Source organism: Alligator mississippiensis, chromosome 4 (assembly GCF_030867095.1).
Source record: "Alligator mississippiensis isolate rAllMis1 chromosome 4, rAllMis1, whole genome shotgun sequence".
NCBI lineage: Eukaryota > Metazoa > Chordata > Crocodylia > Alligatoridae > Alligator > Alligator mississippiensis.
Window position 1 is genome coordinate 190,603,270 of NC_081827.1, and position 25,636 is coordinate 190,628,905.

The 25,636-nt window shown below is 43.3% G+C and overlaps 1 protein-coding gene across 9 annotated transcripts in view; it reads right to left on the reverse strand.

The window, feature by feature from the left end:
* The window catches only part of SPATS2L (spermatogenesis associated serine rich 2 like), a 134,895-nt gene that overhangs the window by 54,829 nt on the left and 54,430 nt on the right, over window positions 1-25,636 (reverse strand). For 8 of the 9 annotated variants that reach the window (XM_059727218.1, XM_019492317.2, XM_059727217.1 and 5 more), the window contains 3 exons: window positions 22,119-22,176; window positions 10,974-11,082; window positions 250-299 (listed from right to left, as the gene is read on the reverse strand). In XM_059727218.1, the coding sequence (XP_059583201.1) occupies window positions 250-299; window positions 10,974-11,082; window positions 22,119-22,157 (198 nt within the window). In that variant the 5' untranslated portion in view covers window positions 22,158-22,176. Of the gene's footprint in view, window positions 1-249; window positions 300-10,973; window positions 11,083-22,118; window positions 22,177-25,636 lie in introns of those variants that run through there. The other variant, XM_059727219.1, reaches the window with a different exon arrangement.

The following is a 25,636-nucleotide window of genomic DNA, read 5'->3' on the forward strand; positions in this document are numbered from 1 at the left end:
TTTTCTATGTGTGAACCCAGCTGTCCAGAAAACTCTATAACAATAGGAGATGAGAGACATAACAACAAAAGAGCTGGATTACAAAATAAAGCACAAATTTACTTTGAAGCTTTGGAAAACACATGTGGATTGAGCCATTTATCATGTTAGTAAATGAACACAAAGGTTTGGCAATACTCATACTGCTCAACACCACAGAATACTGATGAATGGTGCTAAATGTTTTAACTGTCAATAGTGAGTCCTTACCTTCTTTTTCCCTGTCATATTCCATTCTTTTAGAACCTGAGCTGCACTACCTAGAGTAGGAAAAGATAAAACACTTCAACAAATGTTCAGCTGTGATAAAGGACAGTGCTTAAAAATTATTCCCAGTCTCCTTATTAGGCAATGTGTCCATGCAAGTGTTTCACATGTTGGAGGAACAAAATGATAACTACTATATTTACACTTACTTTTCACAGATTGTCATATTCATTGGATTTATAATACAATATTATTTTTTTAAATTTAATGTACCTGTATCACTATGTGATCATAGTGATTTCTTACTATGTGAAAAACATAGTGATTCTCATCATTCGAACTAGGAGAGTAATTAAGATTGCCTTAAAAATTCTCTATTTAAAATATCATTACACTAAGGAAAACAGTTACATTACTTGTGTTTGGTGAACGGATGTTGGTGTCAGAGTGTGTGTAAAATGTTCTGTTTTAAAAGCACTAATGCTTTACATCTACACTACAATATGCATGTTGCTTTGCAGAAGTGCTTTTTATAGTTCTGATTCAATAAAACCACTCAAGAAAGTATGTGCAAGTCCTATTGAAATCATATGCTTTACTAGATACTATATAGGGATGTCTTTAAAGGTAAGGCAGAAGGTAGAGTAGATTTGCACCTTATTGTTGGCAGAGGCAGTTCCTTGATACAAGGATGATAGTCTTCCAGTAAGAAAGGAAGACATTAGTGATAGATGACTGAGGAGGCCTAGCCAAGATCTGCACATTCAATTGCAGATGTAGCAAGTAGTTCCAGGAAGTAGTAGATCCTGGTGATGTTGGGTTACAACTCCTACCATTTTGTCTCTCTCTTCTATCTGCCTCCAAAGTGAGGTGAGTTTGTTCAAAATGATCAATGCCTTATTATACATAGTCGTGCCACTGATGATGGTTCAGTGCTTGAGTCTCCCACTGTTGATGTTAACATTGGATTTCTTCAGATCGGCCTTCAAAATATCCTTGGATTTCTTCTTTGCTCACCTCTAGAGCAGTTAACATTGGTGAACAGAGAGTACAGGACCTGTTTTGGTAGTCAGTGTCGCAGGACACTATGGTGTCCTGCTCCTTTTAAGGGCTGGAACTGCAGTCAGTTGGGAGCCCCAGCTACTGTTTGCCAGGGCAGCCAGGATGAGCTAGTTGGCCCACACCTGCCAGCGGTCAGCTGACTGGAAGGGGCAGGGCCTGGCTCATATATAAACCCCCATGGCTGAAGCCAGGAAGGCAGTTCTCTGCCAGCAGCCAAGGGGGAAGGAGCTCTCCCAGAGGAAGCAAAGGGGAGAGGCCTGACTGCAGGTGCAGCTTCCAGTACTGTTGAGGGACACAGCACGCCCTGTGTGGCTCGAATTATGTTAGCCGGGTAGCTTGAGTTATGTTATAGCCTTGGGGCTTGCACGTTGATTTCTGTTTATAATACCGATGGTTTGGGTGAGCCTATTTGGGGAAGGAGGAGGCCTCATTGGGGGCCCACTGCAGTGTGGGGACCCTGGCGCCAGTGAGGGTGCAGCATTTTGGGGCACAGACCCCAGTGCCAGCGAGGGTGTGGCATTTGGGGGCTGTGGAGAGCCCAGGCACCAGTGAGGCGCAGAGACAGGGCTGTGGAGAGCCCAGAGAGGACAAGGGGGCCAATTCATACCAAGGCCCAGACCGAACAACGTCAATGCCATCTGCGAGGCTTGGGGCATGGGGCTTGGTAAAGGGGCGGTTGGAGCCACACATATAGCCCATAAGGCTGGGGTGTCCTGTGACATCTATTCTGAAGCAGGACCCACAAGGGGTCTGGGAACCCACGTAAACCGTGTCCAAGAGGACTTAAAAGCAGCCTCCCTATACTATAAATCCATCAAGATGTGGCAGGTGAGAACTGAGGGTGCCCAGCAAGTCAAACTGGCATGGTTGAGGGGCTTTAGGGGTAACGCGACCATCCTTAGGGACCCCATACTGTGACACTCAGTTGTCAGGCACTCTTAAGACATTTGCTGTTCAACAAAGCTGGTGCTATATAAAGATGGTTTCAATGCTGATATGGTTTGCTTGAGCCAGAATGCCTGCATTTGTGTATCAGTCTTTGCAACTGATATGGAAGTTTTTCCAAAGAAAACACAGATGGTAATGTTCTAAAGTTTTCAGGTGTTTCTGACACATTGGCCAAATTTCACACCCATATCCAGTAACAGGGTAGAGGTGACAATAGCTTGGTAAACAAGAAGTTTGAGTCCTGATGTCATGATCATCAAAGACTTGCTTTCAGAGATGTCCAAAGCCATTGCTGGCAATTTTCTTCAGCACTGAATATCACTGCCTACATTTACTTTTTGGGAAAGTAGAAAAAATGGAAAAGAGCGTTGGTGCAACTACACACCCTGGCTTGGCTCCAGTTCTAATAGTGAACAGATCAACTTCTGAGCCATTGCTTATGACAGCTACTGCCAATGCCATCATGAAAGAGTCTGATAATGACAACATATTTTGGCAGGAATCTAAATCTCATCAGAATCTTCCACAGCACTTCTCTGCTTAGAGAAACCAGGGGTGGCCAACCTGTGGCACAAGTGCCACTAGTTGCACAAGCAACCTGTGTGTGTGTGACAAACAGTAGTCAGAGGAGGGGACAGGCAGCACAGTGACAGACAGGACAGAAGAAGGTACTGAAGTGGTATTTGGGGAGGGTGTAGGGTAGTTTGTGGCACACATACCAAAAAGTTTGGCCCCTACTGTTATAGATCAGCTAAATCAGAGATGTATGGCAAGAAGTTTTGTGAGCCTGGGCTCACTTCCTCAGGTAGTAATGAACGGTGTTAATGTTCTAACTCCCAATTTTGAGTCCTTACCTTCCTCTTCCTTGTCACAGGCCATTCTTTTAGCATCTGAACTTCACTAGAGTTTCTCTATAAGGTGAAAATCTATCCTGCTTTATGTCTGACTTCAGAGTAACACAGCTAGCTACCTCTCTCTGCTCACTAAAAGGTAAGCTTATATTAGGTGGATTTACTGAATAGGGGCCTAAGATGAGTAACAAGGACTCTTAAGATGGAGGCAACTACTGAAGAGGTGATGGTCTGGTTACATGGCCGCAGGAGGATTGAGCCCAGTACCTGCCTGTTGTTCCCACTGCAGGCTGATATGAAGGGTGGTCTCCAAATCCGGTGCTCAGTGCGGTTGGCTGGGGAGCAGTTCCCCCACCCCCTGGGTGTCTCACTAGTGTCTGGGAGTATCCATAGCACAAACCCTTTGTTCCAGCAGTCTCAGCTGTCAGCCATAACTGCTGCTACATGGTATAGGAGTGGCATATGCTTGGGGCAAGTGGTGTAGGTCATTGCATTATGAATAAGGGCACCATCTGTGAGTATCATCTTCTCTCCAGGCAACTAACAACCATCAGCCACATGATGCAGTGTTGGTGAACCCTAGTCAAAAATGGGAATGGCCAGCAGGAGTGTCTGTCAAGGGGCTGGAGGTGGGGCTGATGGCCTGCACAGGGTGTTAAGCATTAAATGGTCATCTAGACTGGCTGTGTGTCAGCTGAGGAGCTTCCACAGCCTTTCTGAAATTCCATTAGGTGGCACTGTCTAGCTCTTGTAGGACAGGTGACAATCAAGGCCCCTAGGTCTCTACTGATGCCCCTTAAGGCCTTCAGTCTGAAAATGGGTGTGACAGGGGGCCTACTCGGGGCCAGGTCTCATCCTCAGCCAGCTTACCTGTCTCTGGGACAGTCCGCCCAGTCTCACCTGCCATGGCTTGCTGTATAAATAACTGGTGTAAAAAATGTGGGAGGCTGCCCATTTAATGTCCTGATGCCTAGAGCATTGTAACAGCTCCAATGTTTCCTATACCATGTCCCATGCCTCTCAGATGGCATCCAAAACAAGTTCTTAACTTTGGACCCAAACTCAGTCTCACCACATCTGAGGACTTACTGGGGTCTCAGCCTCTGGCCCAACTGCGGCCTCAGGTGTCCATAGACATACTCTGGCCATTCTGCCCCCTCCATGGGGCTTCAACTAATGTCCTCATACTAGGGCCTTCCACCTATGCTCTCTCACTAGGGTTTCTACTCATGTTGACACACTTGTGGGGCTGACCCATGTGCAGCCCTTCTAGTTGTCCCTTCAACCCTACTCTGCATGCCCCTGGTGCAGCCCTTCAGGGTGCCTCTGCACTCCTACTCTACACTCATCATGCACAGCCTATCAGGCCACCACTTCACACCCTACTCTGTGCAGGCCTCTGTACATACTCCTTCACTGGGGCCACTCTGTTGCCCCCTCTCATTGGGGCCACCAGGATCTTACACACCATGGGGCTCACGTGCCTCTCTCTAGGTGTGCCTGGCCCTACAATGGGGTTACCCACCATAATGTGGGAGCTGGGGCATTTAAGGTTCCTCTTACTCATCTTTCATTGAGGAGGCAACTGGCCTGGCATTTCCTGGGGACCACCCCGCCACAGGCAGACCCACCAGACCACCCTATCCCAGCAGGGTGTAGTTTTTTGGTCATGCCCCAGGACCAGGAGCCTCCTGCCATCCCCATTGCTCCTGCCCTTACCTCCAAGATGTTGTGATCAGCAGCTCTAGCTGGGTGGTGTTCTCTCCATGGCTGCATCCAGCAAACTGCTGGCTCCCTTGAGGGGCTAAGTTAAAATGGAGGTCGCTCAGCCCCCTCCTCCTATCACAATGCCTTTCTGAAATTATATGGCCACCTCATTAGGGCTGGCCCACACATGCCAGCTGTACTGCTACCGGTTCTCAGACCTTAAAGTGGCAGGCACCAAAGGTGCCCTGCCACACTGGGATTTGACAGATGCCCAAGCTGAGGTCAGTGCTGCCTCAGCTGACCAAATGGGCTAGCACCATGGCCATTCAAGGGATTCATGGCCAACTAGGCCATTGTTCCCCTTGTAAGGCCACCAGGAGGGACGGAGCTAAGCAATACTGAGATAGAAGTGGTGCTGACTAATTTGCTGTATTGTCAAGGCATCTCAACCCTGCCTTGCCTCCCATGGCAACAGGTTTCTGATCCAGGTTTATCTATGTCCTGTTGCACTGTTTCCTCTTTCCTGTCATTTCCAGTCCAAGTTGCCCCCTCCTGCTGCGCTATTTTTCTCTACAGTTGGGAACTCTTGTAATGAGTATTAACAATCATGCAGTCAACAAATGGCTATTAATGATTCAAGGCAGTTGTCACTAGACTTCTGTCTCAGGTCAGACAGGTTAGCTGGGGCTTCAGCCCCAAATAACCTGAAACAAACAGGTACCCTTCAGGGGTCACCATAAATAGCTTGTATACATAACTAACAGTAGTCAATTCTCTGAAATAGCCTGGATAATATACTAAGAGTTACATAAAAATGTTTTAAAATGTCAACATTTTACTCCAATATTTCCTGTAAAATAACTTTCATTTTCAGAAGAAATGTTAGTATGGTATAACAGCTTTACTAACATTCTTAGGATGATCGGCATAATTCACTCTTCCAAAGTTGGCCATCTTAAACACATATTAAATAAAAAACTAAGTAGCACAGAGGCATATTAAACTCATATCTTGTTTGTGCCCAAATATATGACAGGATAAACATATTTGTTAGGGTGAGCCCATCTAGACTTGAGTAGGCACGCCTGAGCCTTTGTTCGTGGCATCTTCCTTGTGCACCCATGTCAACTGTACATCAGCTCCCAAGGTAAGCCCCGATACTCACCAGCCCCACCTTGGTCTTCTGTTCTAGTGCAGGAGGTTCCCCTCTAGTTGGGCCTTGCTTGGAGGTGCCATCAGCGGATGGCCTTGGGGCTCCACCTCCCACATGCCCCTTCCATGTGCCAACTTGCTGGACTCGACTGCATGGTAGACGGTCGGAATCTCTCAGATGCCAGCCTTTGCAATGTCACCCCGATCTGGCCTCACAATGTATTTTTGTCCTGCCCACGCTTTCTAGTTGTGGGCCGTCTACTGGATGTGAGTCACTTTGGCTGGACTTGGCCTGCTGTGTCTTTAATGGACCCAGAAGGTCACTCTCCTTCTCTACAGCTGCGTCCTTTCTGACCCAGCCAGGTCAGTGGGCTTTCTGCACTGTTTCCCAGAGTCCCTGAGGACCTCTAATCCCTTAGCCCCAGACATACTCTATAGGCCTGTGCTCTGGCCTCAAGGGCAATGAAAGTTTACAACAGAATCCAAACAAACTGTAAAAGGACGGGAAGATAATGCTCTCCTCTCCCAACTCACGCAGCCTGTGTGTGCATCAGTGGTTATTCCCTTGGCATCCTCTCTGGATCCAATACTGGGCACCGCTCTGTCGACAAGCAGACTCCTCTTTGGGACTCTGTCCTCGGTCCCTGGTCAGAGCCAGTGCCAGCTGGGAGCTCCAAGCAAGCTCCCAGCAGGTGCCCTCCCTTCTTCTCCCTGGCAGCCAGCTTTTAAATTTCCTGGCCGGTGCTGCCAGCTGATGTCACTGCCCTGCACTGGCCCCAGCCTCACAGATAAGCAACTGATGAAGTGCATGGGTGGTTTCTCTCCCAGCTGCCAGCTCTCCACCATTGTTCCTGTAGCCAGTAAGCCTTTTCTTGTCCCAGGGCTTTTGGGGTTGTTCCCCAGGGGCTGCATGGTTCTTGCCCCAGGAAAGGGGTTTCCACCCCTTTTCTCTTGTTACTCTGAGACATAGGGATTAACAAAAATTGCACTGGATCTTCACTGATTGACTGTCTTGTATACATTCTGGCCCCTGGCTTCTTTTCTATTCCATCCAGGAAGAGCACAGACAAACTGCAGATATTTTCTCAGTCTGACAAAGGGTGTTTGTACCCAAAAGTTTGTAAAGAAGAATTTTTCCAACTATTTTAGTTGGTCTAATAAAAAGTATAGGATTTACCCAAAGAACCTTGTCTGCTTTAAGTGTCTAGTGACACAAAGGCAACTAAATACATGAGTATAAGGGTAGCATAAGGTAGCTGTGTTAGCGTGATGTCAGGTAGAAGGCAGGGCAGGGTAGCACCTCACTCGACTAACTCATTCAGAGTTACGATAAGAATTAGTGCCACCCTGCCCTACTTTTTGAGTATAAGTGTATGATTCTAACTCCCTGTAGATCTCTATGTTTGCACCTGTAAAGACCTTTAAGGCTGTGTCCAGATGAACATGACTGTGAGGTATAAGGCACTGCAGGTGCATCTGCAGCACCACATACCACACATTTAGATGCTTTCCACACTGCAATGGAGCAGCATGGGATAGACAGAGGTGTGGTTTGACCCTGGGAGATCCCAGGAAAGACGAGTGAAAAAACAAAAAAACAAACAAACAAACAAACAAACAAGAGTTGGGCAGCACACACAGGGACAGTGCGCGCCACCCAAAACCAGAGCCTGGCTGGCCGCAGCCGCAATCCAGCCACCGGCCAGACTCTGAGCCGCAGGACCACTGCTGTTGCAAACCCAGGAGACTCCCAGGGTCCCAGGTAAGGCTGCTGGGCCCAGCCCAATGCTGACCCCAACTTCCTTTATGCCACCCAAAGTAACTTGCTGCACATCAGAGGGCGTGTGGCATGGGCATTTCCTAGGGACAAGTAGCAGTGGCACCACCAGAGAGTGGTGGTGGATGGTTCCTTCTTGGCCTGGAGGGAGATGGGTAGTGGGGTCCCACAGGGTTCGGTCCTCGGACCGATATTATTCAATATCTTCATCAGCAATTTGGACGAGAGCGTGGAGAGCACCCTTGCCAAGTTCACTGATAATACCAAGTTATGGGGCAAAGTTAGTACACCGGAGGGCAGGGAGCAGATTCAGACTGACCTGGACAGGTTGGATCAATGGGCAGTGAGAAATAGGATGCAATTTAATAAAAGGTAAATGTAAGGTACTCGACCTGGGAAGGAGGAACCCCCAGCCCACCTACAGGTTGGGGAGTGTTCTTCTCAGTAGCTTGGAGCAGCTGGCATGCCTTGTGCTGGGATGGGGCTGCCATGCCACATTAGGCAGCCTGATCACAGCCCCCTCTGCCACTCCTTCCCCCTTTCCCCAGGCAGCATCTCCTAGCTACTCCACCCCTATGAGCACAGGCACCGGCCCACGCTACCAGTACGCCACAGAGGTCCTCGCTGCCCTCAAAGATTCCCTGCCCCTTTTCCCCTGCTGGAGAGGCATGCAGCCCCTCTGCCTCCCCTGCCCTGTCAGAGTCCCAGTCCCTACCCCACCTGCCCTGACCAAAATGGCCAGGATTTTGCTTTTTTCCCTCCACTGCTGGGAGCAGGGGGATGGAGACTGGAGGCAGTGAGAAGCACCACATGGGTTTATGCACACCTCCGCAGTTGCAGGCATGTACGTTTGTGTTCCCTGCTGCCTCTGATCACCTCCCCCCCACCCCTGCCATGTGACAGGTATTCTCTTTTTTGGACCTGGAAATATGGTAACCCTATACACATATTGGATTTCCTTGCATACCACATGCCCCCACATAGCGCATACACTTTGTTTTAGAAAGTAAAATGTAAAACAAAAAACCACACAAAGTCACAGGCAGGAGCTAACAGCATGCAGGAGCTCACTTACCCTCAGCCAGCTTACTGGCTGCTTCACACCAAAGCTACAGTGTTAACCCTTTCACAGCTGCTGCTAAGTTGTTAACAGCTGTTGGTGGCTCTGCCAGAAGCTATTGCCATTCAGCAGTGTCTGTGAGAAGATTAAAAACTGGACCCTGCCACTGCTGCTTGCTAACCCAGAGAGAAGGGGTAGCCATTCCAGCACAGAGTCTCCATACTTTTATTTCTCCATGCTTCTGATCTGATAAAAAAACTCAGGAACAACTTCCAGGCTTAAGACCTCATATTTGGAGGGCTGATTTTTGAGAGAAAAGGAGCATGTGATATACGAGTTAAATATGATGTCTCATTGTCTATGCCAGTCTAAGCGTCTTGCTCAAGATCACAGGAAGAGCACAGCACAGAACTGAATTGGGTCTCCCGAATCACAGACTAATGTCATAATCACTGGATCATCCTTCCTCTAACTTGAGACAAGATGCAATGCGTAAGCATAATAAAAAGAAAAGAGAATTATTATAAAACACCTGGATGAATTATGTATACCAAGGGTTCAACAAGCTATGTAATTAAACAAACGCACACAATTAAATACCAGAAATTTCCACTGGCCTTTATCTTAGCTCCTATTAGCTGGCAATTTCTTTAAGTACCACAGCAAAAATTAGTTTTCAGATGGCATTTGAATATGAGGGTAGTGATTTTACAGACTAGACTGAGGAGGCTCTTACATTCATAAGATATGTTGTGAAGAAACTGCAAAGATAGGATAAACCACTGCTTTAGAGGGAGAGCCTTGAACTAAAATGATCTATAACCCTTGTTGTTACCCTCTGTGGCATCCACTATCATTGGTTTAAAGATGCCAGAGAATACAAATCTTGACTGTTCCATTTAATGGATAATAGATCCATTAATAGCTATTAATTTGTGTAGTCCTTTTTAGAACCTGGCTATAGTATCTGCCTCTACAATCTCCTGTGTTTATGAGTTCTACAAGTTAATTACAAGCTGCATAAAATAGTATTTTCTCTTGTTAGTATTAAACCCGTCTCCTACTAATTTGAGTGGTTGTCCCCAGGTTTAGTGATCTGGGACTTGCTGATAAACAGTTCACTATTCACTTTGTCTACACCTTTCATGATTTTATAGACCTCTATCATATCCCTCCTTTAGCCTTCTCCTTTTCAAACCAAAGAGTCCTAGCCTTTTTAGGCACTGCTGGTATGGCAACTGCTCCATACCCCTGATCAATTTGGTTGCCCTGTTCTGTACCTTTTCTGACTCTGCTACATCTTTCTCGAGATCCAGAGACCAGAACTACATACAGTGTTCCATATGTGGACAAAGCATGGTTTTGTATAGTAGCATGATGTTTTGCATTTGGTTTTCAGTTCCTTTCTTAATGATACCCAACATTTCATTGGCTTTTTTGGTGGCCGCTGCACATTGATCTGAGGGTTTTAGAGATCTATCTACAATGATTCCAAGGTCTCTTTCCTGAGTTGTAATAGCCATTTCAGAACCCAGCATTGCATATAACTAAAGATATTTTTCCCCATGCTCATTACCTTGTATGCCTTCATTGACATGGAAAATCATCTGCCATTTTTTCCACCCACTCACTCAGCTTGATAAGATCTTTCTGCAACTCTTCTCTGTAAGTTTGGGATTTGACCACCCAGAACAATTTAGTATCATCTGCAAACTTGGGAGATTTCACTATGCACCTCCATTTCCAGCTCATTGATAAACAATGTTGGAAAAAAAAAAAAAAAGACCCCGCGAGACCCCACGTCTGATTTTCCTCCACCCTACATACTGGCCATTTAGCCCTACCTTTTTGCTTCCAATCTTTTAAACAACTCTCAGTCCATGAAAGAACCTTCCCTCCAATCCCATGACAACCGAGTTTTTTATGTCTTTGATTAGGAATTTTGTTGAAAGCTTTTTGAAAATCCAAATACATTAGTCCAACTGGATTCCTTTGTCCATGAGCTTAACAGCTTCAAAGAACTCCAGCAGATAGCTGAGGTAAGATTTCCTTTAAAAAAGATGTTGACTCTTCTCCTGGCAGATCATATTTGTCCATGTGACTGCTGATTTTATTCTTAATTGTCAATTACAGCATCTCTTCGGTTTCAGCAAAATATGATTATACTCACCATCCATAAATGCTTGAACTGCTTTGTCTACATTGTTATCAAACTGCTGCAGTACCAGAACTATTTCATTATTGCTTTTGTTAGGAACAACTGATCGGACTGCACTGATCTAGGAAAAAAAAAAAAAAAAGACAAAAATATGCAGTTTTATCATATTTGCTCAGATGAAATGATATTACTGAAAAGAAAAAAAATGTATGCCTTTATTATTTACTTGCAATTTTGTAACAGAATATTTGTACAAAGTAATACTCCACAATTCCCTTCCTAGTATATGTAATAGCCACAAGCAGTTTTTTTGAGAGATTAGTACACAGAACTGACAGCCAGGAGTCCTATGGACAAAAATTAGTTTCCCTTACATGTGGTGTAATGGCATGATTTAATTAACATAATTTTCCCCATGGTTTCTATTCTTGAAACTGCTACTCTCACACTATGACTTTCAGAAGGCCATGTTTCTTCTCTTACCCTTGATTTAATCATCTGTAAAACAAGTTTAAAATATAACCATCTCAAACAAGAGTGTTTATTTCTGGTTGCAATGTGGTTTGTAATCCTTGAATATTTGCAAAGCATTCTTATTGATAAACAAGTCATATTTTAAAGAGAAGGGAGCATATAAAAGCTAGTTTTAAAAAGCAAAAATTGCAAACATGCATTATTCAAGTTTGCCATTTATAATATATGCAGTCTGGGTGCATCCAGATGAGTGTGTACATGTGCTTTGTGGTGCCTCAAACTTGTTTGAAGCACTGCAAACCACACATGCGGCTGTTCACAGTGTGGCACCAAAATTTGACACTCCTGGTATTAAAAAAAAAAAAAAAGCAGCAATGCAGCACGTGCCAGCGGACTTGAAGACATGGTCCTCCAGGGAGATGATCTGGCCAGAGTGTCTCCCCTCCTCTAGTTGTCCCCCAGCTCCTCCACCATGGCAGGAGCCAGGAGGAGCAACAAAATGGCAGTTTCCCCAAGGCAGGGCAATTTGCCCCATATAGTGCATAGTGGCAAAATGTAGCGGCAAAATAAACTGACAAAGCTCCTTGGCAACACTTAAAAAAAAAAAAAAAAGAGAGAGAAATTGGTGCCAAAAAGTCTGGTTTGTCCCAAATCAGCTTTTAAAGCTTTTCTATCAAGAGATCCTGTATTGTTATAACCTTATTGCACTGCAAGTATGTAATTAAAAATTGTATTCATAGCCTGTTCAGGAATAGACTCCGTATAAATTATGTTGCTACGTAACAGTAAAATATTAGTGAAGCAACATAGAATGGGTTCCAGCTTGTGGATGCCAATTTCATTGAAGGTACTGGTTGCAAAGCTTTTATTCATGATTGTATGGATCACCTCCCTTCCCATTCACAAATGTGTAACATCCTTGTGGCAATTCTTGCCGTGAAAAAGTCTGTTTTACTTTCTTACAAAAGGAAAGTGTTTAGTATAATTTAACTGTCCTTAAATGTAGCAAGTATGGAATTTTTACATGGTTTCTTGGCCCTTCTTTGTAATGAGAAATCTGGAGGCCCACAGACACATCTGGAAACAAGGAAATGAAGCCAGGACCTTAGGACCAGCCAGCCCTCCACAGAATGAAGTTCAGAAACAGCTGTTGAAGAAAATTAAATGGAGTTCTTATAGACAGCTGTGGGGTGGAGAGCAATATAGACAAAGAGAACTGAGACCAGGCCACATTGCAGGCTAGAATAAATCACCAAGGATTTCCAATTTGTATTTTATAGGCTCTGAATATTTGAACGTTTAACTGAAAAGCCTGAACCAAATACTAAACTCTTGTTTCACCCCTCCCAAAAATCATTCATTCCTCCTTCCAAAAAGTGTCCAGGCATTCTAGATTCTGACTTTTCCTCATTCTCATTTCTTTTTCACGTCTATTCACTATCTGAAATCAGACATTTCTCAGAAACTGTTCCCTATGTATAAGGATATTAATTTTCTAAGGTGCTTTTTTTTTTTTTTTTTGGAAACATGATTTTTTCCTGTATCTGCCTTATGTCATCATCAGGTCTCTAGTCACACAGTATTTCTGAGATCTATAGATATAACCCTTTTTCCTTATAAGTCAACAATATTGTTGCTTTCTGTTTTCAGTAATGTAAATTTTCTTCTGATTTTAGAGATCTGTCAACAGGCAAAAAAAAAATAAAAAATAATATATATATGTAAGCACACTAGCATAAGGCTCCATCTCTAATACTATTCATATTCACAATTATTCAAAAAATGAAGCATTAAAAGTATATTTATGAAATAACTAACAGCAGTACTCTCTACATGCTAAGTAATATATAACATATTTATTATTCTTACAGTAGTACATAAAGTTTCACTTTGATAAGTAAGTAACCCCCTGAAGATGCTGAAATTTTGGGGGAAATTGCATTTTTCACCCAAAAAAAGCAGAACCCCCCCCCCTTTTTTTCCCCCTTGTGCAGTCAAATTTCTAGTTATTATTTCTAGTTATTTCTAGTTTCTGGTTACAGATTCCAAATGTGTGGGTTCAAAATTCAGTCACATCAACTGGCTAAACACTGCTGATATACAAGAACTGCTTTAGCTCAGGATCGGATCTCCCCATGGAAGACTTTACTTGTCTTGGGGTGAAGCCTCACGACAGTAGGACTAAGAGCATGGCATAGGGCCACATGGTAAACCTATACAGACTGAGAATAAAGGAGAAAATTTCAGGGTAGTGTAAATCCACAAAAGTAGCAATAATTCATTATCAGCACACATCTTACCCTAATATTAGTACTTCTAGATACTGCATAGCAATATGAAATGATGTGAAGGTATTATAATTTGTCCTTAGACAAGGACTCACTGTTAAAGCAGTCCCTTATAAGATTTGAGACTCAAGTTTTTTTTAATGATTACTATCATTATAACACCAGGGTTTCTTTGTGCAGATTAAAAATACTTAGTTTCATAGTAGCTAGGGTCAGGAGGGACCTGAACAGATCATCTAGCCTGACCCCTGCCACAGGCAGGAATGAATGCTGGGTTCACAAGACCCCAGACAGGTGATCGGCCAACTTCCTCTTGAATTTGCCCAAGGTAGGGGCGAGGACCACCTCCCTGGGAAGTTGGTTCCAGATTTTGGCCACCCTCACTGTAAAATATTGCCTTCTGATCTCCAACCCTAAACCTATTCTCCATCAGCTTATGACCATTGTTCCTCGTCACTCCAGGTGGTGCTGGGGAGAAAAGAGCTCTGCCTATTTGCTGTTCATCCCCCTTAATGAGCTTGTAAGCAGCCACCAGGTCCCCCTTCAGCCTCCTCTTGCTGAGGCTGAACAGGTTCAGGTCCTTCAGTCTCTCCTCGTAGGGCCTGCTGCCCTCTCACCAAGTGGGCGGCCCTCCTCTGAACCCTCTCCAGGCTGGCCACATCCCTTTTGAAGTGCGGTGCCCAGTACTGGACGCAGTACTCCAACTGCAGCCTGACCAAAGTCACATAGAGGGGGAGTATCACCTCTCTGGACTGGCTTGAGATGTACCTTTGGATGCATGCTAAGGTATGGCTGGCTTTGCTGGCTGTGGTCTGGCATTGGCGGCTCATGTTCATCTTGGAGTTAATGACTCAGAGATCCCTTTCCACCTCTGCGCTTTCAAGAAGGGAACTCCCCAGCCTGTATGTATGCTGTGGATTCCTTCTCCCAAGGTGCAGCACCCTGCATTTGTCTACATTGAACCCCATCCTGTTCTCATCTGCCCACTTTTGTAGTCTGTCTAAATCTAGTTGCACTCTTAGGAAGAATATACTGTGATTTAGTCACTGTTTGCTTATTTATGTGACTGTTCAAGTTTAGTGACTGCAAGCAGAGGTATTGTTTCAGTAACCTAGATTATAAAAAAAAAATAAATAAAATAAAAAAGTTGAAAGTTTATATCCAGACCCAGCAGACAGGGATTCAATTAATGCCAAAACATTTTTACAGCAGATATCTGTGCTGAAAGATCCAATAAAGGCTAATGACCAAATCATTAACATTTAATTACTTTATATGTATAAGTTATGAATTTAACTCATAAAAGCAAGAAAATAAGTTGAAGGAAGAATGTCCTCCAATAGAGAAGTGGGAAATATTGGCAAGCTTCTGAAAGAAATTTCACTGTGGTTAAGTCATGGGAAGTTTAGTTTACCCTATGCATTTCTTCCTTTCAGGTGCATATTACAATCTTAAAATGGATAACATCAACCTAATAATCACCTCCTTTGAGAAAATGTTAATATTATCCTATTTATTTGAATTCAAGACAAGTATTTTTCCCCATTTAACATAGGGAAAAAAGCTCCTTGCCTTGTGGCAGATACAAACAGGGAGATGGGAAGCAGGCAGCTGCTGCAGTTCTGACTGCAGCCCCAGTGTAGGGTTGTGGTTGGAGTCACATCTCCCCTCCCCTACTGATGCCTCTGCCCCACAAGCACCTGATGCCACTTCTTACCCTCTAGTTCTGGCCCTGACTCATGAAGGATTGAGGAAAGGGGTAGGCATGAGACAGTGCAGGAAGCAGGGGGGGGGGGGGGGGGAAGAAGTGTGGTGATGGAGATAGATGGCAAGGGTCAGGCCACTCGATTCCCTCATCTCTGCCTCCTATCACCTGCCCCATTGCTTGCCCTCTTACTGCTTGTCCCCCACCACCTTCCTTCCCATCTTCCCCCTACCATTGCTTGTCCTACTACAGCAGTGGAGGGGGATGAATTTAAGATGATCCCCCGATCATTAGACTTTAAACATGAAAAGTTACAGAATCTAGTTACTGGGGCGTTAGCTTAAATTCCAAGTCATCTTGCATTCGAGTAAATGGAAGTGTTCCAAATACCATAACTCCCCATGATTACTAGCACATAATTCACAAGAGTCAGAAATGAATTTAGCCCATACTTTTATATCTTATCATCCATATCAAATGGATTAAAAAGGTGATTCTTTGGTTCATTAGTCTCCTTTTCTGTACTAATAAGCACTATAAAAGTAGTAAGGCTGTATAAGCCACTTTCTATAAGTGAGATTCAACAGATAGAGGAAAGCTAATAGAGACCCCCAGATTTTAGACTGCCTAACATTTTTCATTATAAAAAACATTCTTGGGACTTGTTTGGGAAAGCTCTCACACTGATATTTGGCAGAGAGAAAGCCTTTAGTCTAGAGAGGTGTCTTTATCACATGAATTTCTATTCTGATTTAGTTGATTTACAAGGTATTAAAATGGACAATTCCTTACTTTCACTTGAGTTCCTTGTAAAAAGTTTAGCATTCTGCCAAATAATAAATGAACACACACATTCTAAAGAACTCTGCCCATACCAGCATTTCAGTCTCCTCTTCCAGACACACCACACAAGACTGAAGTTGCCCCATCTCCTGGGAGAGGAGAGTATGCCAGCTAAGGCTCTAAGCAGTGATTCTTCTACTCCTATTCTTGTTACCCCATTAGCTCAAATGACACTGAGGCCAGAGTTTTGAAGGTAATCTATGGCATGCAGGGCTATGCTTTTAGCTCAGATCTATAGTAGAAATCCTGAGAATCCTGGGATCCAGAGCTTTCAGTCCATTCAAGCAGGACTGGATACAAGCAGAACCATGTGTATCCTGGAAGTCCTAGGATCCCAGCAGCTTGCCAAGCAAACTGATGCTAAACCAGACTATGTATCCACAGAAGTTTGTTGAAATGGATATTTCCAAGAAACATTCTGGTTTTGATAAACTGGCATTCTTCCATTGCTGTTTCACTGAAAAATTCCCAACCAGCTTTACGCAGGATGGACTTACAAGGGAGAGCAGGCAACAATAAATATGAAATTTCATAACCTTCAAATACTTGGCTAAATAATGTTTTAACAATGTTTTGTGTATGTAATAATAACATTCAGTCATCCTTTTCATAAGAGCTGTACAAAGAGATTTTAACCAAACATGCAATCATGTAGGGATGGTTTGATTCTGTTCCTGCATCACTAATAACTTTATGTTAATGAAAACAGGGTTCTATGACCCCTTTGGGAGAAGGAAATTGCAGCCCAATACACTTGCATCACTGAAATGCCACAATCTGGTTGTCTCTTTAGGATCTGCTTTCTGTCAGCAACCAGACGGGACTCAAATGACACCACATTCTCCTTAGAGTATATTGTTGATTGCAACAACCCAAGGGCTTCTAAACAAATGTAACCCTTTCATGCCCAACCATGGGATCTCCCCAAAAGAGATACTTTTCTGGCAAGGGAAATAATGATGTGAGGGAATTAACTTAGCCTTACTATAACTAAGGACTCTATTGCTTACTACTGCTGGTGGAAAAACTCCTAATTTGCTAACTTCAAATTTATAGTGTAAATCCATACTTTGTGTTCATATGCTGTTTAAAAAAAAAAAAAAATCTGCAGAGGTGCCTTGAGGAAACACAATTTAATATTCCATGCAACTTCACATCAATAAATACCAATTTATGGTTTAGATTGATCACTGTAAAATGGATAAGAGTGTCATATAAGTTTGAAAGTTTGTTTAACAAGCAATAACATAGCATCTGGAAAAACCCAGATATTACAAGTTAGTCTATATAATAACTAGAGTTTGTTTTTTTTTTCGTTTTTTTTTTTAATCTGGAAGAACTGATTTTTTTCCTTTCACTAAATGAAAAGTAGTGCAATTCAGACTAAGGGAAATTCAAATATTTTTAATGCTCCAGGAATCATCATGTCTTGATCCAGTCTAGATTTCTAATGATTCTATGTCCTCATTTGGTTGTAGGACAGGCATTCAAGGGTGTTCAGAGAATTAGCTAACACATTTTCTAAACCACTGACAATTATTTTTTTAATGTGTTCCATCCTGGTAATTGAGATCAGCTAAAATGTTCTCACTGACAGTACCTACCTTCCTATGCCTGGGGGCTGGTTACAAAGCATATTTCCCTACTTGCCTGATGGCACCTGAGCATTCTCTCCTTGAGGTCATGCTGCAAGGACTGCTTATTCAGGATTTCAAATCTAGGGAGTACTTTAAGGACAATAAGAAGTTTAAATTATAAAGCTCCAGTTCTGTGACTACACACAAACAGACCCCTTCACCCATGCATAGCCCCATTTAAGATCCCAATTCACCTAAACACTTTGAGCACATGCTTAATTTTCCATGTGAGCTTAAGTCCTTTATTTTCAGACTGTAGTAAATGCATATAAGGTCCATGCATCCATCTTTTTACTGCATACAAGTCAGGTTCCCTTTTAGTTGCTTTAACAACAGATTTACACATAACATTAAAATCAATTCAGAAAGACAAATTTATTTTTCCTTTGCTAAGGTTTTGGAAACCTCTGATGAAAAGGGCTGAACTTGCCTGATGAATTTTTCAGAAAAATAAGATGTGCCACGGTCACAGACACTTAGCATACACTTAGTGAGCCTGATTGCCAACTGATGTAAATAGCATAGTTCTACTGACTTCTGTAGGTCTGTGCTCATTTACAGCAGTTCAGGAACTGGTCCATTATTTGGCCACATCTGGCCCAATCTCATCATTAACGACACGACACGGACACGACACGGACTTAAAAGATTTCCCAGCTGCTGTTACTGCAGCATGGCAGGAAAGGGGGTGTGGCCACCACCACTGCACCTCTCTGAATTCACCTTTGCACTTGCAATAGATATCAGCAGAGCTGGGATGGCAATATCTGGAGTGAATAAGAGTTCTGCTCCAGTTCTTCATTCCTAACTTTAGGCAAAACATGAACCAATGGCTTAAGAAACCCTCCCCTTATAAAAGTGATTAAATTAGTATGTACAAAAATTAAGTCACATAGTAAATGATCCAGTCACTGATTTGCACAGTCAGATTTACTATAAATTGCCTACTAACAGTCTAACATTAGGAGATGAGGTTTACTGACAATATTTCCTATTCCAAAAATTAATCAAGCAAGTCAATTTTTAAACTCTGGGCTACCATCAAAGGCTAAAGTAGACAGCCATCCACTGAAATCCAGTTTCATGTTGATAAGTAAACCTCAGAAAGGAAAAAGTGATCTAACAGTTAATGATAAAAATAAATGAAGAAAAGCACTGGGTTTCTGCTCTGCTCAACTAAACAGTGCACATCAGAAAATGAACAACTCCTTGTTGAGGATTATAAAGCAAAGAGATTCTATATCTTTTTGGAAGCAAGACAAACACATGGAAAAAGAAGGGAAGCGTAAGGTGGACATAAAACAGCTGGACAGAGGAAGGATGTTTGTCAAGAGCTCATTCTATCTATATACATGGTTTCTTCAGGAGCTTCATTGACATGCAGTAGGTATGAGGCAGTTTGTGACTGTTCATTCAGACAATACCTCTGATAAAGTCTCAATAAGTGGCTCTAGGGTCAGAAACTGTCTTGGTTTATCAGGTCTTTACAACCCAAAGGCAATATCTAAGCCATTAACTGTTAGGAATGATCAATTCTGGTGTGCATTACCTGACTGAAATACTGACTACTTTATTTGTGAATGCTGAGATAAAATGGCTATGAACCTAAAAATATTATTATTCAACCCAGGTTGCAGGCTGTTAATTCTTTGCTCTGCTACATTTCAACTCGGTCTTATTCCAAGGGATTTTTGTGCTATGCAGCCACGTTTAAAGTATCCTAGTTCCATCACTCTCCCCGCCTGCTTCTCCAACCAAAGTGTTTAACTACAAAACTGAAACCAGACAAATTTGTCCCATGTTAAATAAATACTTTCAACATCCAGTGGAAAAAAAACCCCAGCTCATCTAGGAATATAAATTCTTGAATTTATGTTCTCTCTAGGGTTGCCAAAAGAGGTAGAAGGCTTTACAATCTACAAGTTCTCATGGTAGGTGGTGTATATTATGATATAATGGGGTTTGAGCACACTCTGCAGCTATGAATTGCCCCTTTTATTGCGTCTTCAGTCAGAATATTGTACTTTCTGTACCAAGCTGTGCCCTCCATTATACACAGGGCAACTTCCATGAAAATCAACAAACAATGCAGCTATCACTAAGACATATATGCAGCAAAAGACACTGAGAGCAACAGGCTCCATTGGTTTTAACTTGTAGTTATTCCATGCTTAAAACTTGTATCAGTGGGCATGTCTACATGAAATGCTTACTGTGCAGTGTTGTTAGGTTACTGCACCATTTGTGTGCCAGGCAAAAACCAAGCTAATATGCTACTGCACGGTAGTGTTAGGCTACTGCTCAGTAAGCATCACTAAATAGCCATGCACCCGTGCCACTGCACAGTAGCACGTATTACTGTACTTTTATTTAGTACTCTGTTAACCAAGTACTAAACTTAATGTGCAGTAACCAACATTAATGAACATGTAGACATGTCCACCGAGAGGCAGATTTAGCTTAATGTTGCCATGTACACAAGTTATAAGCAAGACATAGTTTGGCCCTCTCTGCATAATCCTGAATTTAAAATTCTCTCTCTTTCCCAAATGTTATTCAACAACAAGTACTCTAATATTGAAGAGATGTTGCCAACTTGATTTTATTTAAAAATGGACATTTAAAAGAAATCTTGGTTTCTGTAACAGACTTTTCCAATACAGGCAGTGTAGACTAATTTCTTTCCAAATAATTTTACTGTTTTCCTGCTCTCTGGGTGAGACCTTCACAGCAAGAAACAAATAGACCAAGGCTGGACTCTTACATCATCTGCCCTGGATTATGCTAGTAGTGGCTAAAACAAAGCATACTGGACATTATCTACTTGCTGATTTTCATAATGCTGTTTTCTACTGACAGTTATTATCCCTTATTCTCTGCCCTGGATTATGCACAGCAAGCAGTTATACTATCCTGGGCCCAAACTGCGAAGTAGTCTGTGATTCTGAGGACCACAGTCTGTCTCCTGGTCTCCCACAAACTATAAACAGTGATAGTACCCTGTTCTGTATTTATACTAGGCACAGCATGCATCACTAAACATACTGGTGCAACAACATTAGGATACCAATCTCTCTTCAGCCCCTGTGTCATGGTCCCCACCTGTGGTAGCTGGAAGGTCATGGAAAAGTGACCCATGGGGAAAAAAAAAAAAAAGTATGCCTCTTATTCCTTTGTAAAGAGCATGGGACTAGTGAGGCTAAGGCCAACCAGAACAAACAGTGAAATGGATGTATACACACACATACTGCTGTCAAATGCTCTGCTACATTGAAAGACAAAAATCATTTTTGCTATCTTTTTAAACAGTAATTTTAGGTACTAACTGTAACTATAACATGGACACTTTTCAATCAGAAACAGTGTTTTCAGAGGAATGCATGGGTCTGTACAAAGCTGTATTGTATACAGGAATGACTATCATTAAGAAGCATAAGATTGGAAGGGATTTCACAGATCACAATCCCCTGCACACATACTAGATTCACTGTTCCTAACCAATCTTACACAGAGGCCTTTTCAGCCTCTTCTTGAAAACCTCCAGCGAAGGAGATTCCACAGCTTCCATCAGCAGCTTGTTCCATTGTACTCATGTTCTTATAGGTAAGAAAACTTTCCTGAGGTTTGATCTAAAACTACTTTGCTGCACTTTAAGTTCTTTTTCTCGTCTCCTGTACCCCATGCTAAAGAACAATTTTTCAGCAACTTCTTTATGGCTTCCTTTAAAATATCTGAAACCTACTATCATTTCTCCTTCTCCTCTTAATCTCCTTTTCTTCAAACTAAACATACATAGTTCCCTCACACAGCTTGCATTCCAACCCCTTTATTATCTTTGTCATTTACCTCTGAATCCTGTTCTGTTTTCTCTTCATCCCTCTTAAAAAACGTGTCCCCAAACTGAGCACAGGAAACCAGTCAAGGCTAACCAACATTGAGTGGTATTATCACCTGCCATGCCTTGCATACCAAGTGCTTTTCTCTGCAGCACAGGAGTTTGAGAGGATGCAAAAAATATGCAAGGGAATAACACAGGTCTAAGTCAGAAAATAAAATTATCACCCAACATACCATTCCTATAAACTCGAGTGCACTTAAATGTAGGCATGAAAAAAATGTATATTAAAAGTTCAGAACATGAATACGTTTGCAGGACTGGGGACTAAATATGAATTCATAGTTTAGGAGTTAACTGATTAACTGTACTTACCTTCTCCTTGATGTTTGCAGAAGAACTGACTTCTGCCATCTATTCTGATGAGGATTCTCTGTGGAAGGGAGAAAGAGTAAGAAAAGATTAAATTTTCAGGTTTTAGTGCTGAGAATGCCAAGTGCAAAAGACCTTGTTCAGGTGCATAACTTTAAGCATGCGTGCAGCATCAGAAACCAACTCAATATTACCGCTTCCTGAATATCAGAGACAACTAATAACCCCCAAAATATGTAACTTGAACAACCAAAAGTCCAATTCTTTCTAAAATTAGATCTAAAAATATGATATATTCTGTATCCAATAAACAACTTATATTCGCTGTGTGACATACTGCCAGTATAAATACATGCAGACTGGGTGTCAGTCTTTTCCCATCTACATCCTTCTGTCTGCCTAACACCTTCCAATTTTGAAGGCAGAGTTTGCCCAGGGTGTTTAATTTCTCATAATTTGTTATTCAGCAGTGGCTGAATATTCCCAAAATAGGGTTCTAGGTTCTCTTTAAAAAGCTAATGCCTCTTGAGTGTTCTAGAAGATGCAACTAAAAGGGGGCTGGTAGAAGTGACTCACATGATCGACCCCTTGAAAGCACTTTACAGCTGTGCCCTGACAGAAGTGCATGGGGGCAAAGTGCTTTAAATGTGCCCGATTGCATGACAAATTAACCCTGAGGGTTTGGATGAAGGTGCTCCCAATTGGCTCCAATCCATTCCCACTCCCTCCAGCGCAGGCTGGGCAAACCCCAGCCTGGAGTTCTATTCAATCCCTTCTACCCCCTCCCATTATGCAGAGAGTACTGAAGTTGGGAGGGGAGGGGGGCAGGGCCAGGACATGCTGCAAATATGCAGCATCTCCTGCATCAGCTCAAAGTGGAGCTCGATTCCCTACCCCCACCAATCCAACAGGGAACATCTATTGGGTCGGGGGAGGGTTGCTGTAACTCATGGTGCTTTCTGTAAAGCACCATGAGTTACAGTGGGGAACTGCACATCTGTCAGCACCCACAATGACTTAATGACTAGCATTTTCAAGGCTGATGGGGATTTTGTCACACATCTGTCTTAACAGCCTCATGGGTTGTGTGGCTAACCCTTTAAGTCTGCTTTGAAAATTCTTAGTCTCTCAATTGAGTCTGCCTGAAGCTATTAAAATGTCTGCAGTAGTCCTTCATTTACACATCCATTCAGTTTAAAATGGACAGAAATTGCATGCAAACAGCAAGGAGCTAAAAGGAGGAAGGAGTCCAATAGTCTAATCTTGCTTCCATTGAAGTCAACTGTCTTTGGCTTTGGTAGGGGACAGAACTGAGACATAAGTTTCTAAACAAGTTATATAAAACAATATCTTGGTAAGAGAGAATTTAATTATGATGCAGGCACAGCCAGAGGGAGCAAAACCTGATGGTAAACAAAATACCTGTACCAGATTATATTGTGGATAAAAACAAACAAACAAACAAACAAAACACAACAACACACCTCAAGAATGAAATAATTCTAAGTCATACCATTCTCTTCCTCCCTTTCCATTACAACCCCTTGCAATCATGTTTAATTCCAAGGAATTCCCATATTTATACAAATTCACTCTCACCATTGCTGAAAGCAAGTAATCCTCTGAACACTACGTCTTTCTAGTGGAACAGGTTATTGGAATTTGAACTCTAGAAACCAAGTGCTTTCACTGAGGCATGGCCTGAGAGCACTTAATCTTCTTGTGGGTTTTGAGGGTGTATTTGCTTTTCTAATAGAAAAGATGATTTTTAAGGAACTCTGTTTTCAATGATAATGTGACTCTGTTGCACAATGAGAAAAAGAAGGTAAGAAAAAGAAAGGAATTCAAAAGTGTTAATTCCCTTGATTTGACAAAAAGTAGTGGGTAAATTACCAGCTTTACAGAAATCATCCAGAAATAGTCTTAGCAGGCCAGGGAAACAGAAATTACTCCCTTTCATTCCTAACTAACATAGCTTGAAACGAGGGAGTAAGCTGACCGGCTGTCACTGAACACTGTAACAGTGCACTAAAAACTAAACTCTACGCTCCGCACCAGTTCCCAACCTGTATTAGGGACTCCCCTTCTCTTCTCTCCACTCTAAAACCACAGCTGCGGCCTAGCCATACTTTAAAGACTTCTTATCTGACAACGGGACCATTCCAAATTTCTCAGTGTTAATGGAGTAGGCAACTTGGATCAATTCTCCGTCTTTTTAAACTGATGGGAGCAGAAAATGGGGAAAAAAAACCTCATCTTGGATTCAAGAAAATAAAGGTACATGTTATTAGCAAAACTCTCCATGCAGCCGATTTTGGTACCACAGGTTAGGACAATGCATATCCAAATTATTATTATTATTTCTTTTTTTTAGTATCTAAATAATTTATTTTTCTATCACATAAAGAATACATTGGCTTTGATTTCTTTTAGATTTTTTATGAACTGCAGTACACACAACCAATAACTTATAAGGAATCTGCTTTTATATGCCCTACACCAGGGGTCGGCAACCCCCGGCACGTGTGCCAAGCATGGCATGCAAGGCCATTTTGCTTGGCACGCCATGTCCAGCCCCAGCTCTGGGTAGCTGCTGCCAGCAACAGAGCCCAGGCTGCTCCCAGCAAGGCTTGCAGCATCCCAGCTGCCTGCTGGAAGCAGCCCAGGCTCCCGGCTGGCAGCAGCTCCCCAGAGCCAGGGCCTGCTGCAGCTGGGAGGCTCCAAACAGCTGTGCCAGGCTCCAGTATCAGCTCCACACTGGTGCGTCAGAGTGGGCGGTGAAGGAGGGCCCTGAGGCAGCACAGCCCCAGTCTCTCCCCTGCTCCCGGCACAGAGGTGATGGGAGGCTTCCGGAACCCGGTGCAGCTGTCTGTAGCCAGCCCGGGCTCTGGGCAACTGCAGCAAGCAAGCAGGGGGCAGGCTGCAGACAGCTGCACCAGGCTCCACAGCTCTGGCATCAGCTCCATGCTGGCGGTGACTGCACAGGCACCTTGGGGCAGGCTGCGCTGCCCTGATGTCCGCACTCCGGCCAAAAACCGATACCCACCCCTGCCCTACACCTTCTAATACAGGGGCGGGTAATTATTTTGGGCAGAGGGCCACTTAACCAGTTTTGGCAAGCTGTCAAGGGCCGCACGGGTAGCCCTGCCCCTTGACAGGTGTCCCTCACCCTGGTCACCATCTTGGGACCAATGTCGCAATGTCTTGGGACCAATGTCTCAGGGCTAGCACCACTGGGGCCCAAAGCGGGGTGCAGGCTGGCAGGGGTCTGTGGAGCTGGGCTGGGCTGTACCAGCAGGGAGAGGGGGAAGCTGGCCGGCTCCACTAAGCCCCTGCCAGCCAGGACCCTGTATTCCTGCAGCCCTGCTCTGGACCTCACCGGTGCTGATACCAGGACACTGGTGTGGGCCCTGTGCTCCTGCTGGCCCCCTACCTACTCACTCCCAGTGCCCCCCAGCCTCATGGTACAGGTGGGGGGCAGCATGCAGCCCCAACCCCCTGGTCACCAGCAGGGAAGGAAC